Genomic DNA, 12,315 nt, shown 5'->3' on the forward strand with positions numbered 1-12,315 from the left:
TCAACGAGCATGAACGTAGCCAAAATTTGGATTGCTTCTACTATGAATTCGTGCGATGGATGGTGCATCAAAGTAGGAGAGAAGAACACATCTCCAACGTTCTTCAAGTTCACCATGTAATTCGAGATACGGATATTAAAGTTTTCAACAAGTCAAGGAGCGGTGGACATGGAATGGACAACAAGACCACTTGTTCTATTCGTATGTTTCATGTTATGTTCGATGCACTTTGTGTTGTGTTTGATGAACATTTGTGTTGCATTTGGAGTTGCGGATTGAATAACTATGTCATAATTAAGTAATATTTGGATTTTATTTGTTTCAGATATATTTGACATGAGTATGATATTATTTGGAACATTACATATCTACAAATATGTGTGCTAGAAGTAGAAGCTGAAATCTAGATACCCAGTTTTTAGGTCGAAAATACTCTTTAGAGCTCGGGCTCCATGGAGGCCGAGTTTGACTTGATCAAAATTCAAATTTTCACGTTTCAATTTTTTTTTAAAATACACACGTACTTAGAGACATAAAGCATATGTGTGTAAATTTTCAGGACAAAACACCTTAAAATGAGTGCTACACAAAAAGAACAAATCTGAGGCTTTTTAGTAGATGCACTATTCATTCTAAAAGTCCATGAATTTATCTTTTTTTGCACAGATCACATTTTAGGGTATTTCATCCTCAAATTTTACATACATACACATAACATCCTTGTTTACTTGTATGATTTTTTTTCAGATTTTTTTGAAACCGAAAAGTGTGAATTTTGAATTTTTCAAAAAATCCGGCCTTCATGGAGGCCGAGCTCCAAAACGCCCTACTCTTTTTAGGTCCGCTATAAAAAACAGAAAAAAAATTGCTACCTAAATCTTCTCTCTCCACTCCTAAAACTGGATTTAGGTAGTCATTCTTTTTGTGTGCCGTTGGAGATGCTCTAACATCTCCAAATGTACAATTCCATCGACGTCGTCCACACATGGTAATGCACTGGTGCAGTGCAGATGCCGATCAAGTTTACTCGACAGCGCCTGCTCCCATTTCATTGTCAGCTAGGACGCGGCCGGCTGAACTCTCCTTCGTTGGTGCCAGAGCTGGAATTGAACTTGCTGTCCACCGGCGTGGTCATCCGAGACCGCCGCTTGGTCGCGACAAGGTGGGGGTTCTCCTCTTCATCCATGGCCAAGAGCTCATAGATGTCACCGCTGCGGAAGACCGGGTGCACGTATGCGTCCTTGAGGTACTCTCTCAGGTTCAGCATCGGGTCGTTTGCCCGTTGCAGCGTGTCCTTCACCATGGCCTCCTGCAAACATCAAACGCAGCTCTCGCTTAACATTGGAGACGATGTGAATATCATCTGCAGTTATGTATGGAGAAGAGATCAAGAGAATGCGTTTTGATCCTGCCTGCAAGGGGAATTTTATGTATGCCGGCTCGAACCGGCCCTTGCAGACGTAGTGGAACCATATGGTCAGGACAGGAAGAGGAAGAAGGGCGACAGTGGACTGGTCTGCTTCCTGTGTGCTCAGCAGTCCTATCAGCAGGATCTGCGATATGACTAATGCGGTGACGATTCGTCCGTGTACGTCTGGCCAGAATTGCGCGCCGCTCTCGTATTGCTGGTTATAGACATTGATGATCTTGCAACAAAAGAAACATACCAAGGATTAGTATTTTGGTGCATTATACTGTGATGAAGCAGAAATTTGTGATCTATGCCAATGTGGATGTGATATCCACAAGAAAAATTTGAAGCTGAAAGAACACAAAGATAGATCACTTGAACTGGAGGACAGATGTGTACCTGGTGTCTGAAAACAAGATAGGCCAGGCCGAAGAAGACTATGATGAAAGGAAGAATGATGGGTGTCACAACAGCATATACAAGCCCTAGGAGGAAGTAGAGCTGTATTCGCGGTTCGGTGCTGCCAAACTCCAAGCTCCCAGGGTCCATGGCCTGCTCGCGATCTTGCTCGGTTCTGACCAAGAATGTGTTCTTTATGTGGAACATGATCAACGGCTTCAACCTAAGAACCTCAGCGGCAATGCCTGCCCATCCATCCACCATAATGTAGGTGATGAAAAAAGTTGCTTTCATGGGAATGGATTCTCCAATGGTCTCTGGAATTCTTTTTCAAAACAAAAGTAAAAGAGTTTTTTTATGTGGTAGTATAAATATAATTGAACCCTTGTTATTATATCCAAGTGCAAAATTTGGCTTACTTGTTAGTGGATTGATGGATAAAACTGTTCAGCTGCTGGAACGCTGTTCCAGCTACTACACTTCCCAAGAATACGTTGACGAAAATAAACAGGAAGTATTTTGATGCTGTCTTCCTCTCCAATCCAGAGAGTGATACGTGGCCTTCAATCTTGCTCATGGCCATGAGAATTGTTGGCAGAAATATAAGGAAGATTTTCAATGCAATTCCTGGCAAGAAACCTTGTATGACTGACCTTGGACCATTTCTGCAGGAAATTGCATTGACCATGAAAATTACATCCAGCAATGCAGTACCTTGTAAACAAATCAGTATAATGTGGCTGACTTTTTATGTAATTCAAGGTCTATTAAATTCAACAGATTTTTTTTTCTGCTCTTGATTATTTAGCAAGGAGAATCGTTAATCAAAATATGGGGAAAAGTGATCTCACAAATGCCTTTCCCTTTTTGTTTTTCACAATTGAACCGTGAAACAAGGAGCGGTTACACTCACCTCTCTATTATAGGTTTCAAGAAAGGAAGCACCCGCTCAATATCGTCGAGATTGGCCACGGATTGGACGAGCGCAATTGGGACCATGAAGAAAAATGTCAGGAAAAAGAGCGCAACAGCCATGATAAGCCTCCTGATCGAGAGCTCGACAAAAGGGATGGCGAGATTAGGCCAGTAAACATCCCGAGGTTCCGGAGCCCACTCAGTTAACCACACCGTTGGGTTACTTGTCTGCTGTGTTTGTGCACAAACAGCAGCCCCCCACTGACTATTGAAAGACACAAATGCTGCTGGCATTATAGCCTTAGGATCACTAATCACCTTCTGCCTCTCCTCATCCTCCTGCAATTAACAGGTTACATATTGTTAATACTGCTGCTCAGCGTTTAGGAGGAACTATGCAGTACAATGAAAGAAGACATTGGTGCTGCTTGATGACACTATCAAGACGATGACCGGCACCTGTTTACATAGCTCCTCGATTGTTGTCTTGTAGTGTTGTAATGCATCCACCTTTTCCCCCCAAAGACCCCACAGTCCTGTCTACAAGACAAGTACGTAAATGAGCCATACCACTTGCAGATTAGAGCACATATTGAAATAGCTTTGTGACGAACCGATCTTAGGTGCATGATTTGCAAAGGAGGGAAGATTATTACCTTAATAGTCAGCTCCTTTTCAGGGTTCTTAGCGTGCTGGTTTTCGTAGTAGACCAGCCAGTTTTGCAAGCCTTTCTTCTTCTTAACCAAACTGGCAAGGGCGTTTGCGTTGTATGCAACCTATTGATCAGTTACGTACCCCGAATGAGAAACAGATTTGAACCATAACAGAGTAATGAGGCGAGTTCAACGACGGCGGAGCCGGCTAGTCGTTGAGTGGGCGGCGGGGAACAGGGCGACAGCACAACCAGGGCCAACAGACCGATTGCTGATGAGCTAGCGTTATTCTAGAAAACGGAAAACTGACGAGACTACCCTCACGAAATCAGCGGCGGATGATTGTATACTGCTCACTTCCATCTATAGCAGTATAGGGTACCATAAAAATCCTCAAAGATAAAGGCATATGGGCCTACAGGTGCTTCGGTTGGAAAGCAAACAAATAATTAGAAAGCTTGCATTTCAGTTGAAAAGTAAATAACAACTGGAAAACAAAGTAACTTGATGCTCGGTTGAATTTCATGGTTTAAATTCGTATCAGTAGTATTCACCATAACGATACCACGGTGCACACAAGATAGAAAAGAGTAAAACCTGGTGGCTGAGATAATGCTCGCGATGATTCACAGCAAAGAAGTGCTCAACATGCTCACCAACTGTTTCGTCTGGGTCAGCTGGTATATTTCTCACAAGTACCTGAAAATAAGGAGGAAAATGAGTTATGAGCCAAGGAAACTACTCTACACACTGCATTCAATCTGAGAAATTCTACACACATGTACACTGCTTGTTTTACTATCACAAAGATAGTCCCTACTAATTGTTATGCTTGTTTTACTGAAACGGTTCGAGAAAAAAAATCAAAGCAACAAGATGAAAAATTCACATTCAGATCCAGCGAGGTCCATAACACCAATTAAACTTGCATGGTTAAGATATCTTACCGTGAATTGGTCGGGCCGACGATTTTGATTGGCAAGAAAGTGCAATCTCATAGTTGTTATAACCTTATATTCATGATATAACACGTAGAATGTCCAAAAGGTAAACACATAGGCCATTCCAATGTGTACCCAAAACCTATGAAAACATACAGCAGTTTCAGTAGAATAAATATGAGCCAAGTGAAGTGACATGAGGAGATTAGAAGGACAGCATCTCTGCATCTATAGCTATATAATCAGGCAGGTGCTTGAGGAACGATAAATTCTGAAATTGCCAGGATATCAGGAGTAAACAGAAGTAATACCTTTTTGAACCTGGACCAAGATTCGATATTGAAAGCTTGTCAATTTGATCATAACTTAGACCCTCTTCATCATCCCCTAAAGTTGCACTAGTCCAATTGACAGGAACTAGGACAGCAAATGCCAGCACAGTAATTGGCACAAATATTTTTAAACTGCAAAGCAAAACAACAATGCACCATCATTAGGCATAATGTTTTTTTGGTTACAAACACAGTGATCCACATATCCATCTGTTTACATCACAAAATAGGCATTTTGGAACTTGGAAGACATGAAGTGTAAGCAACTAGTATAATGCTGTGGTGTGAGAATTCAGATACACAGATATCATGCTCACCCGAGAAGATAGATGCGGACATATACTGCAGAGTCTAGTCCTGCATGCTCAATTAACTCAGGTTCTGGCATTTTCAGCGCGGCGGGCATCCAGTTGAGAAACCGAAGATATGTTGACACATCAGCATTCACAAATTTTGACAAGACATTTCCGATGTGCCTTGGGCTGCTTCTTGTCCCTTTAAGGTACCATTTTGGAAAGTATACCCGATCATTAATAGGTTGTATCCTAACAACTGCGAACACGAGAAGAAAGCCCACTGCGGATAATATGTTTATTCCTGCGGCAACACCAATGTCGTTTAGGGAGCCCATGTCTCTCTAGAGAGACTCACTCCAGAACAAGCGTCACCAAGAAGTAGCCCAAAGGTTTAGGCAAAATATCTACATAGAAAGAAAAGAAAAAATGGTAAGAAAATTGTCAACTAGAATCAAAATAATACTAGATTGGTAAGAATGAAAGTAGCTAGGTATGATCATTAGCATTAGAAACTGAGCTTTCCCAGCAGATTATGCGTGGAAAATTGAAGTGGCCAGAAAACAAATGTTGGACAGCAGCTTAGATGGCTTACTCCGATGATGTATTCCTGCAAATTCTGACGACCAATGTAGCAAAAATCTGTGTTAATCTTGCATTCTTGCAATCTAAACCTCTGGAGTTCTATTGCAATAAAGTCAACATCCACAATTTCCCATATAACCTATCGTCTTGGTCTCAACTAAAGCTAGCGGATACGCTCAGGTGACCTCGATCGTACAGGCAGGAAACAGGAGCAGTAAATTAACATAACGTACCGCGCGCGGTTATCGCCGACGTCGCCGCCACTTAGCAGGCAGTGGCCGAGCGCCGCCGCTTGAACGGTCACTGCCGTGCCGCCATTGATGTCGTTGCCGTCGAGGAAACGCAGGAGTACGGTGCACGAGAGGGAGGCGGCGGCGGGTGCACGGCCGGCCGCCTTGAGAGGAGCTCTGGTAAAGTGAAAACAATAGCAAGAGAGATTACAAGGCCAACGCCTTTGCCGGTTTTGTTGCTAGTCTATCTATCAGAACGGGGACGATCAGAACGAGGAGGAGGACTAGGACGGCGACGGGCCGGCACGACGCGTTCGCCTTGGTCTCGGCGGAAATAACGACGTGGGGAGGGATGACCGTTCTCCAACGGCCTGCCACTGGTGTTTCTTTTTTCAAAAAATAAATCTTTGCTAGTATATGGACACAGCTGTTAGAATATAATAACTAGCTAAATACACTAAGAGTGACCATTTGTGGACCAGGGAGCGCCGATTTTTTTGGCATGGAACCACACTTTTTTTTAATTGAGTTGGAATCGTTGCATTTTATTCAAATGCAGCAAACTCCGAGGCTACCACCGAAACAATACTTACCGGCAGGGGCGAATCTACAGGGCTTTAACAGGCTTGAGCCCCCCCTCCAGCACTGTAAAAAAGTTTTTTACTACTAGTTTCAAGGCTTAACTCAGCCACTTGCAAACCCAAACCCAACCCAACAGATATTTGCATGATACAGGCTTTGAGCCCACCCTTTAATTTCTGTCTAGATTCGCCACTGCTTACGGGTGACACCTGAAACCAAGTTTTACATGATGCCAAAAATGTGTGCTACGTAATTAGCCTTACGTCGCACCCAGCTCATTTTAAACTCGTCAAAAGTTTGAAGCACTGTCTTGATCTCCTGCACCACGTGACCCAAAGCTAAGAGGTCCTTGTTCTGTTCCGAGATCTTTCGCGTTGCCGCTTGGGAGTCTGATTCAAGGAAAACATTATGCACATTCATCTCTTTAGCCGGCCAAAGGCTCGATGACTCGAATAATGCCTTTTTGCAGGATTAGAATAATGTTTTTGTCGTATGCTTCTTCTTCGCAATTTGCATTTAGATATAGCATCTTCGCATCTGTAAGCCACTAACGATAAGGGCATTCTACAAGAGCTACACCCATTGCCTCTGCCGACGGTATATTGTCAATTATATCGAACGAGCGCCTCTCGTTAAAAGATCTAGACACCCATAATGTGATCACGTGGCAGAGGTCAAGGTTAGTCGGTGAGATTTTTCAGTTTTTCATAGTTTATATTGCCTAAGTTTTTCAATGTCTATCATCCACAAGAAAGCGAAAAAGGATAGACCATAACATCCAAACTAGTTTGATCCGTTGCAGTATATCTGTCCGGCGCATTACGTCATTGCTGGTCATCAATAATACTATCAAGAGCTACAAATTGGTGTTATTCATTGCAGTTTTCAAGGGGGTGGCGAGGCTATGATGGCTAAGATTTGTTTGGTGATTAAATCGAATTCCAGACCATTGTAGATTAAAAAGAGTATGATATTATCATACATTTATTCCGTCTTACTTTGTTTTGCCATGAAAATTTGGGCAGCTTTATTGCTTTAACAAGGTCCTGTTACAATCAGCTCTAAGGCTGCTAACAAGAAAAGTCAGGCATTTCTCGAGCTAGCATTCAGAAACCGACAAGGAACACACATGCTTGGCAGTTGGCACATAGGTTCGCCAAACTATTAACATCCCACAGGACATGTCTAACAGAAAAGGAAATAAAACTTGACAATTTCTCCGGATAGGTGCTACAATAGAACGAGAATTGTTGTGCGAAAACCAGAGGTTAACAACCTATAAGCAGTCCACTTTCATCACCACATGTGAGAAGCCCCGGAGTTGCGCAAAAATAACAGTCTCCGATAGGGCCATCGCTTCAACAATCAGCAGATCAGTGACCCCAATGAAGGGTTTACTCCAAGCTCCCATGAAGGCCAGGTGAGATTGAACCACACCACCACCACCTCCCATGTGAGCTTCATTGTTGCTGGCTCATCAGTGTTGATTTTTACCCATCCAACGTCACACACCTCCAACATTGATCATCAGGGATGTTGTGTTTATGTGTAGGCATATCAAGCAGTAGCAGATCATCCATGACCTTCTTCACCAAATGAATAGGAACAAACGGAACCTGATCGCGTGTCCATTGGTTGCGGGCTGACCATATGGCATGCATGACCGTAATCAACTACTCCCTCCGTTCCTAAATATTTGTCTTTCTAGACATTTCAAATGACTACTACATACGAATGTATGTTCACTCATTTTGCTCCGTATGTAGTCACTTGTTGAAATGCCTAGAAAGACAAGTATTTAGGAACGGAGGGAGTAAATCCGTGACACAATCTGTTCCGAACAGCAGGGGTTGTCAAACTGCATGTTGTCCGTATCTTCTTTGATGGCGGGAGTTGCAATAATTTGGCAGTATCTTGTTAGTGGAGAAGCTTGCTCTCACCAGCAGGCCACACCCACATCCACACTGCATCCAATAGTTTAACAATTGTTTGCAGTGTATGCACACGTGCATTTTTTCATTGATGCCTATTTTGATTTTGTTTAATATAGTATGATGTTGTGCCATAGATGAACCAGCTGGCATAAAAGAGCAACAATGATCACAATAGTGACAAATGGATCGTGTTACATTATGATACAGGTCAACCATTCTCACTAACCAACACTACCATAATGTGAAGATCGTACGTGTTGCTTATTTCGGATGACTATTGTACACTGGAGGGAGAAAGCTGTGTTGCCCAGGCCTGGCATATACAAACGCAGCCACACCACACCTAAACACTGTATCTGCTAGGAAACACAGCGCTACGTACAGAACCTAAAAAATGTTGAGAAGTGACATTACTGTGTTGATGCGCGGTCTGATTCGTCTCAGACGGTATCTGAAGGCGAAGGGAGAATATCTATGATCCTTAGGATTCCTCGTTCTTCACCGGAGTCCATTGTGCGGCTTCTCTCTTCTTCCTGAGGAGAAATCCCAAGGCAAAACCAAGCAGCAATGCCAACATCACACTACCTCCAATTTCCAAGTATAATGGGGAAATCTTCAGCTTGGTGCTGGTTCCCGAGCTGAGCTTTGTTTGATTGACCGCCTCAGTAGCGCTAGCTTCAGTAGATGTTTGTCCAGAGAACATCTCCACCATGTCATGGACTTGTCCGTCGTGGTTCCCGACATACATCAGTGTTAGCTTCTCCCTGGTAGCTACCAGTTTTGTGTACCCGAACTCACCACCACGGTACATGGAGATCCCAGGCTGCGGAAAGATGGGAACATCTGGATGATCACGCCTTGGTTGCCAGATCGGTTGCCAGTCTTGTCCGGCCATCCCGATCACAACATGAACAGGGGCACCAGGGTATACGAAGCTTGATGATGTGTTCAGACACTGTGAATTCTTCATGGGGCAGAACCTCTCATACCTATGGACATGTCCCCACAGGGCAAGGGTCACATTGTACATCACCAAGAGCGGTTCAAGATGCTGGATCATCTGCTGTCTCATGGCAGAATCCCTGGCTTCGTTGCTCGAGGTATACATGGGCCGGTGGCCCTGAAACACAACAAATGGGGTTCTACTTCGGTTCACCTTCTCCAGGTCAGCTTTTAGGAAATTGTGTTGGTCGCTGCCCTGAACGAAATTAGTTTCAGTCGACATGTATACAAAATGCACGACACCTGAATCAAAAGAGTAATAGAGATTCCGTGTGTCCGGAGCTCCATTGCCAGTAGGTAAAACAGAATTCCCAGGCATCCTGAACTTGACACTGTATGGTATTCCACATTCACCTCCACCATCCTTTCCATATGTAGACCACGAAGGTTTCCAAGGTTGTGAAGGCCAGTCATACTCATGATTTCCTATGCAGACATGGTATGGAGTATTGGCTGCAATAGGCTCAATCTGGCTGAAGAAATGGTCCCACACCCAAGCATAGCCTCTGGCATAACTGATGTCCCCAATGTGCGAAATAAATGCAGGCTTATCTCCAAGGGCTTCAATATCACGGAGGATCCACTTCACCGTTGACAAGCTCTCATCTTGTGTGCGGATGTAGGTGTTATATGGTACATAAGTGCCCATATCACCGAAGAGAAAAGCAATGGTTTCATTGGCCTCACTGTCACGTGAAATAAAGCTGTATGTCTTGCTCCATCCTCCCGGGTCACTACCGACCTACCAAAAATAGCTCAGTTAGCTAAAGAGAAAATACATGCTGAACATGTAGATAACAATTGTTTGCTGCTGTTGGGCTAGCTTAGCTTGCCCCACAGGCCAGCTTGTTAGGCTTATGGCCTAGACTATGTCTTCGACGGCCTTAATTTTTATGAGAGGACTGAGCATAGACGGTAAGCCAGAGAGATACAACCGCTTATAATTTGTTTTCACATCTTGTTTAATACTCCCTCCGTTCCAAATTACTCGTCGTGGTTTTAGTTACGACGAGTAATTTGGAACGGAGGGAGTAGTTAATACTACATCATGTTCTGGAGATTTGTTGATCAAATGCGTAGGAAATGTTGAGAATTTTGTTTCATAAGATGGTATTGTTTGAATGAATTGTATGTAGTTCTTTCCATCACAACTCAAAAGGATGACATTTTTATATACTAGCTATTGCTCCTAAAGATTGTGATCACACTGATACAGAACTTCACGTCATTAATTTTATCGTATTATATAATATATTAACAATCCTGATTTAATGATCCCACTCTATATTGCGTTTGGAAACTTTAAGCATTATTTGAGTGTGCTCCCTTTTGGTGCCGATGAAAACTGATGTGTTGGGCCGTTTTTTCTGAAAGTTTTGATACATCCCTAGAACTCAGTATGCAATTCTGTAATGTGGTATGTTCTGAATATGTGTACTTAAGGTATGTTGATTGGAGGTTGTATGGCATTAATTTGTCAACGATTACATTGATTTTTGACTTCGACGCCAATTCAGATGATCTACGAGTGTGGCCTAGGCTGTCCTTATACTCCCTCTGTATCAAAATATAAGACCTTTAAAGCATATATTTTGGTACGGAGGGAGTACTTGTTTAAAGCATATATTTCACCTTTTTGGCGAATATTTTCTATTATGAGTAGTACTGATGTAGAATTATATTTGAAGGGTCTAACTGTGGTTCACAGGTTCAGGACCACCTTAGCTTCAAGGGCGGTTAAAATGGTGGAGCTGCTTTGCAATTACCTGTAGGTCTACATAGGTTGAACTATCTTCTGAAACGAGAAATATTCTCTAGCTCACACCCAGACTCGAATCCTATGCACACGAACATCAATCTCTAAATGCATCTGAGCTTCTAAGCCAGATTGATGGAGCAAAATTGCTATCACGATTGATAAAATTAGTTTTTTGCAGGTTCAATCTCTGGGTATTTTCTTGTGGGGAATTCAATCTCTGGTTTACCTTGTAAAAGTACCTCCTTCCGGGCTCCAACCCATTCATGAGGCCATCGAAGACGAAGCCCGGATCCCTCCACCCTACGCTGTCGTTCGCCGGCGCGTCGCACATGTGCTTCTGCTCGTACGTCCTCACCTCCGTGCCCACCTCCGCCCAGCCCTTCTCCTCCTCCTTCTCAAGCCCGTACCTGACAGCCCTCTTTCCGGCGTCCGCGCACACGAACATCACCCGCATCTCGTCGGCCCTATCGGCGAACGCGAGGTGCACCTGCTCGGGCCGCGCGGCCGAGCCCGCGAAAGCGACCTCGCCGGAGAGGGCGACGCGGTGGCGGCCGTGGGGGAGCGGGTTGCCGTCGTGGTCGACGTGGTGGTAGGAGTACTCTTTGGCAGGCCAGCGGAAGAGGCGGAACTGGTAGGGCGCCCGCAGGTTGGGCAGCCGTGGGATGGTGAGCTCTCCTCGGCCGCTGCGCCAGGAGGTGGAGCCATTGAGGAAGATGTAGCCGAGAAAGTCGCGGTCGCTGGAGGACGGCGGGGAGTAGATCGCCACGTGGTCGAGGCCATCCGGGGACGGGAGGTCGGACCACCGGATCTTGATTTCTTGGTCGGATTGGGTGAGCTTCGCCGGGGTGGCCGTGAGGGTGGTCCCCGCGGCCTCGCCGGCGGCGAAGAAGAGGAGGAGGAGAAGCGGGGTTTTGGGGTGCATTTTGCCGGGGACGCCGAGCGAAGCGCGGGGTGGACGTGGAGAAAAAAGGTTACCCTTACGACCAGCTGGAAGGTGTGTGCGAGTCACTGGCGATGTGGGACCCACCTTGGATTTTGTGAAACAGAAGTCCAACTTGTGAAGCACCGCTCGATGGAATATTCCGTGCAAGACGTGTAGCCTATCGATCAACCCTCAAAAAAAAAAAGATTAGCACAAACTGTCCCTAGAAAAACACAAACTAGTACCAGTTGAGTGCTTTTTTTTGACAAGGAAAAACCTTTATTTCTTAAATAACAGCGAGATCGTTTACAATAAAATGAGAAATAAAGTCCGGGATACCATATTCCGTGCTTTGCT

General features: G+C 44.3%; 2 protein-coding genes across 3 annotated transcripts; both read right to left on the reverse strand.

Annotated features, from left to right (window-relative positions):
• Window positions 1–856: 856 nt before the first annotated feature.
• LOC125537544 (hyperosmolality-gated Ca2+ permeable channel 1.7) lies at window positions 857–6,120 on the reverse strand. Of its 2 annotated transcripts, XM_048700859.2 has the most exons (13): window positions 5,763–6,120; window positions 5,540–5,563; window positions 4,969–5,351; window positions 4,631–4,783; window positions 4,326–4,461; window positions 3,976–4,077; window positions 3,382–3,501; window positions 3,185–3,265; window positions 2,724–3,064; window positions 2,230–2,475; window positions 1,811–2,135; window positions 1,413–1,646; window positions 857–1,309 (listed from the first exon to the last, which is right to left on the reverse strand). In XM_048700859.2, the coding sequence occupies exons 3-13, from the start codon at window positions 5,280–5,282 to the stop codon at window positions 1,055–1,057; spliced, it is 2,307 nt and encodes a 768-aa protein (XP_048556816.1). In that variant the 5' UTR covers window positions 5,283–5,351; window positions 5,540–5,563; window positions 5,763–6,120; the 3' UTR covers window positions 857–1,054. The 2 variants fall into 2 exon arrangements, with proteins under 2 accessions (XP_048556816.1, XP_048556815.1); XM_048700858.2 differs by lacking the exon at window positions 5,540–5,563 and having other exon boundaries at window positions 5,763–6,119.
• A 2,304-nt stretch (window positions 6,121–8,424) lies between these two features.
• LOC125537545 (putative inactive purple acid phosphatase 2) lies at window positions 8,425–12,009 on the reverse strand. Its single transcript, XM_048700860.2, has 2 exons — window positions 11,263–12,009; window positions 8,425–10,019 (listed from the first exon to the last, which is right to left on the reverse strand). The coding sequence occupies exons 1-2, from the start codon at window positions 11,956–11,958 to the stop codon at window positions 8,757–8,759; spliced, it is 1,959 nt and encodes a 652-aa protein (XP_048556817.1). The 5' UTR covers window positions 11,959–12,009; the 3' UTR covers window positions 8,425–8,756.
• Window positions 12,010–12,315: the final 306 nt, after the last annotated feature.

The sequence above is a fragment of the Triticum urartu genome, chromosome 2A (assembly GCF_056163025.1).
Source record: "Triticum urartu cultivar PI428250 chromosome 2A, HENAU_Tu73, whole genome shotgun sequence".
Taxonomy (NCBI): domain Eukaryota; kingdom Viridiplantae; phylum Streptophyta; class Magnoliopsida; order Poales; family Poaceae; genus Triticum; species Triticum urartu.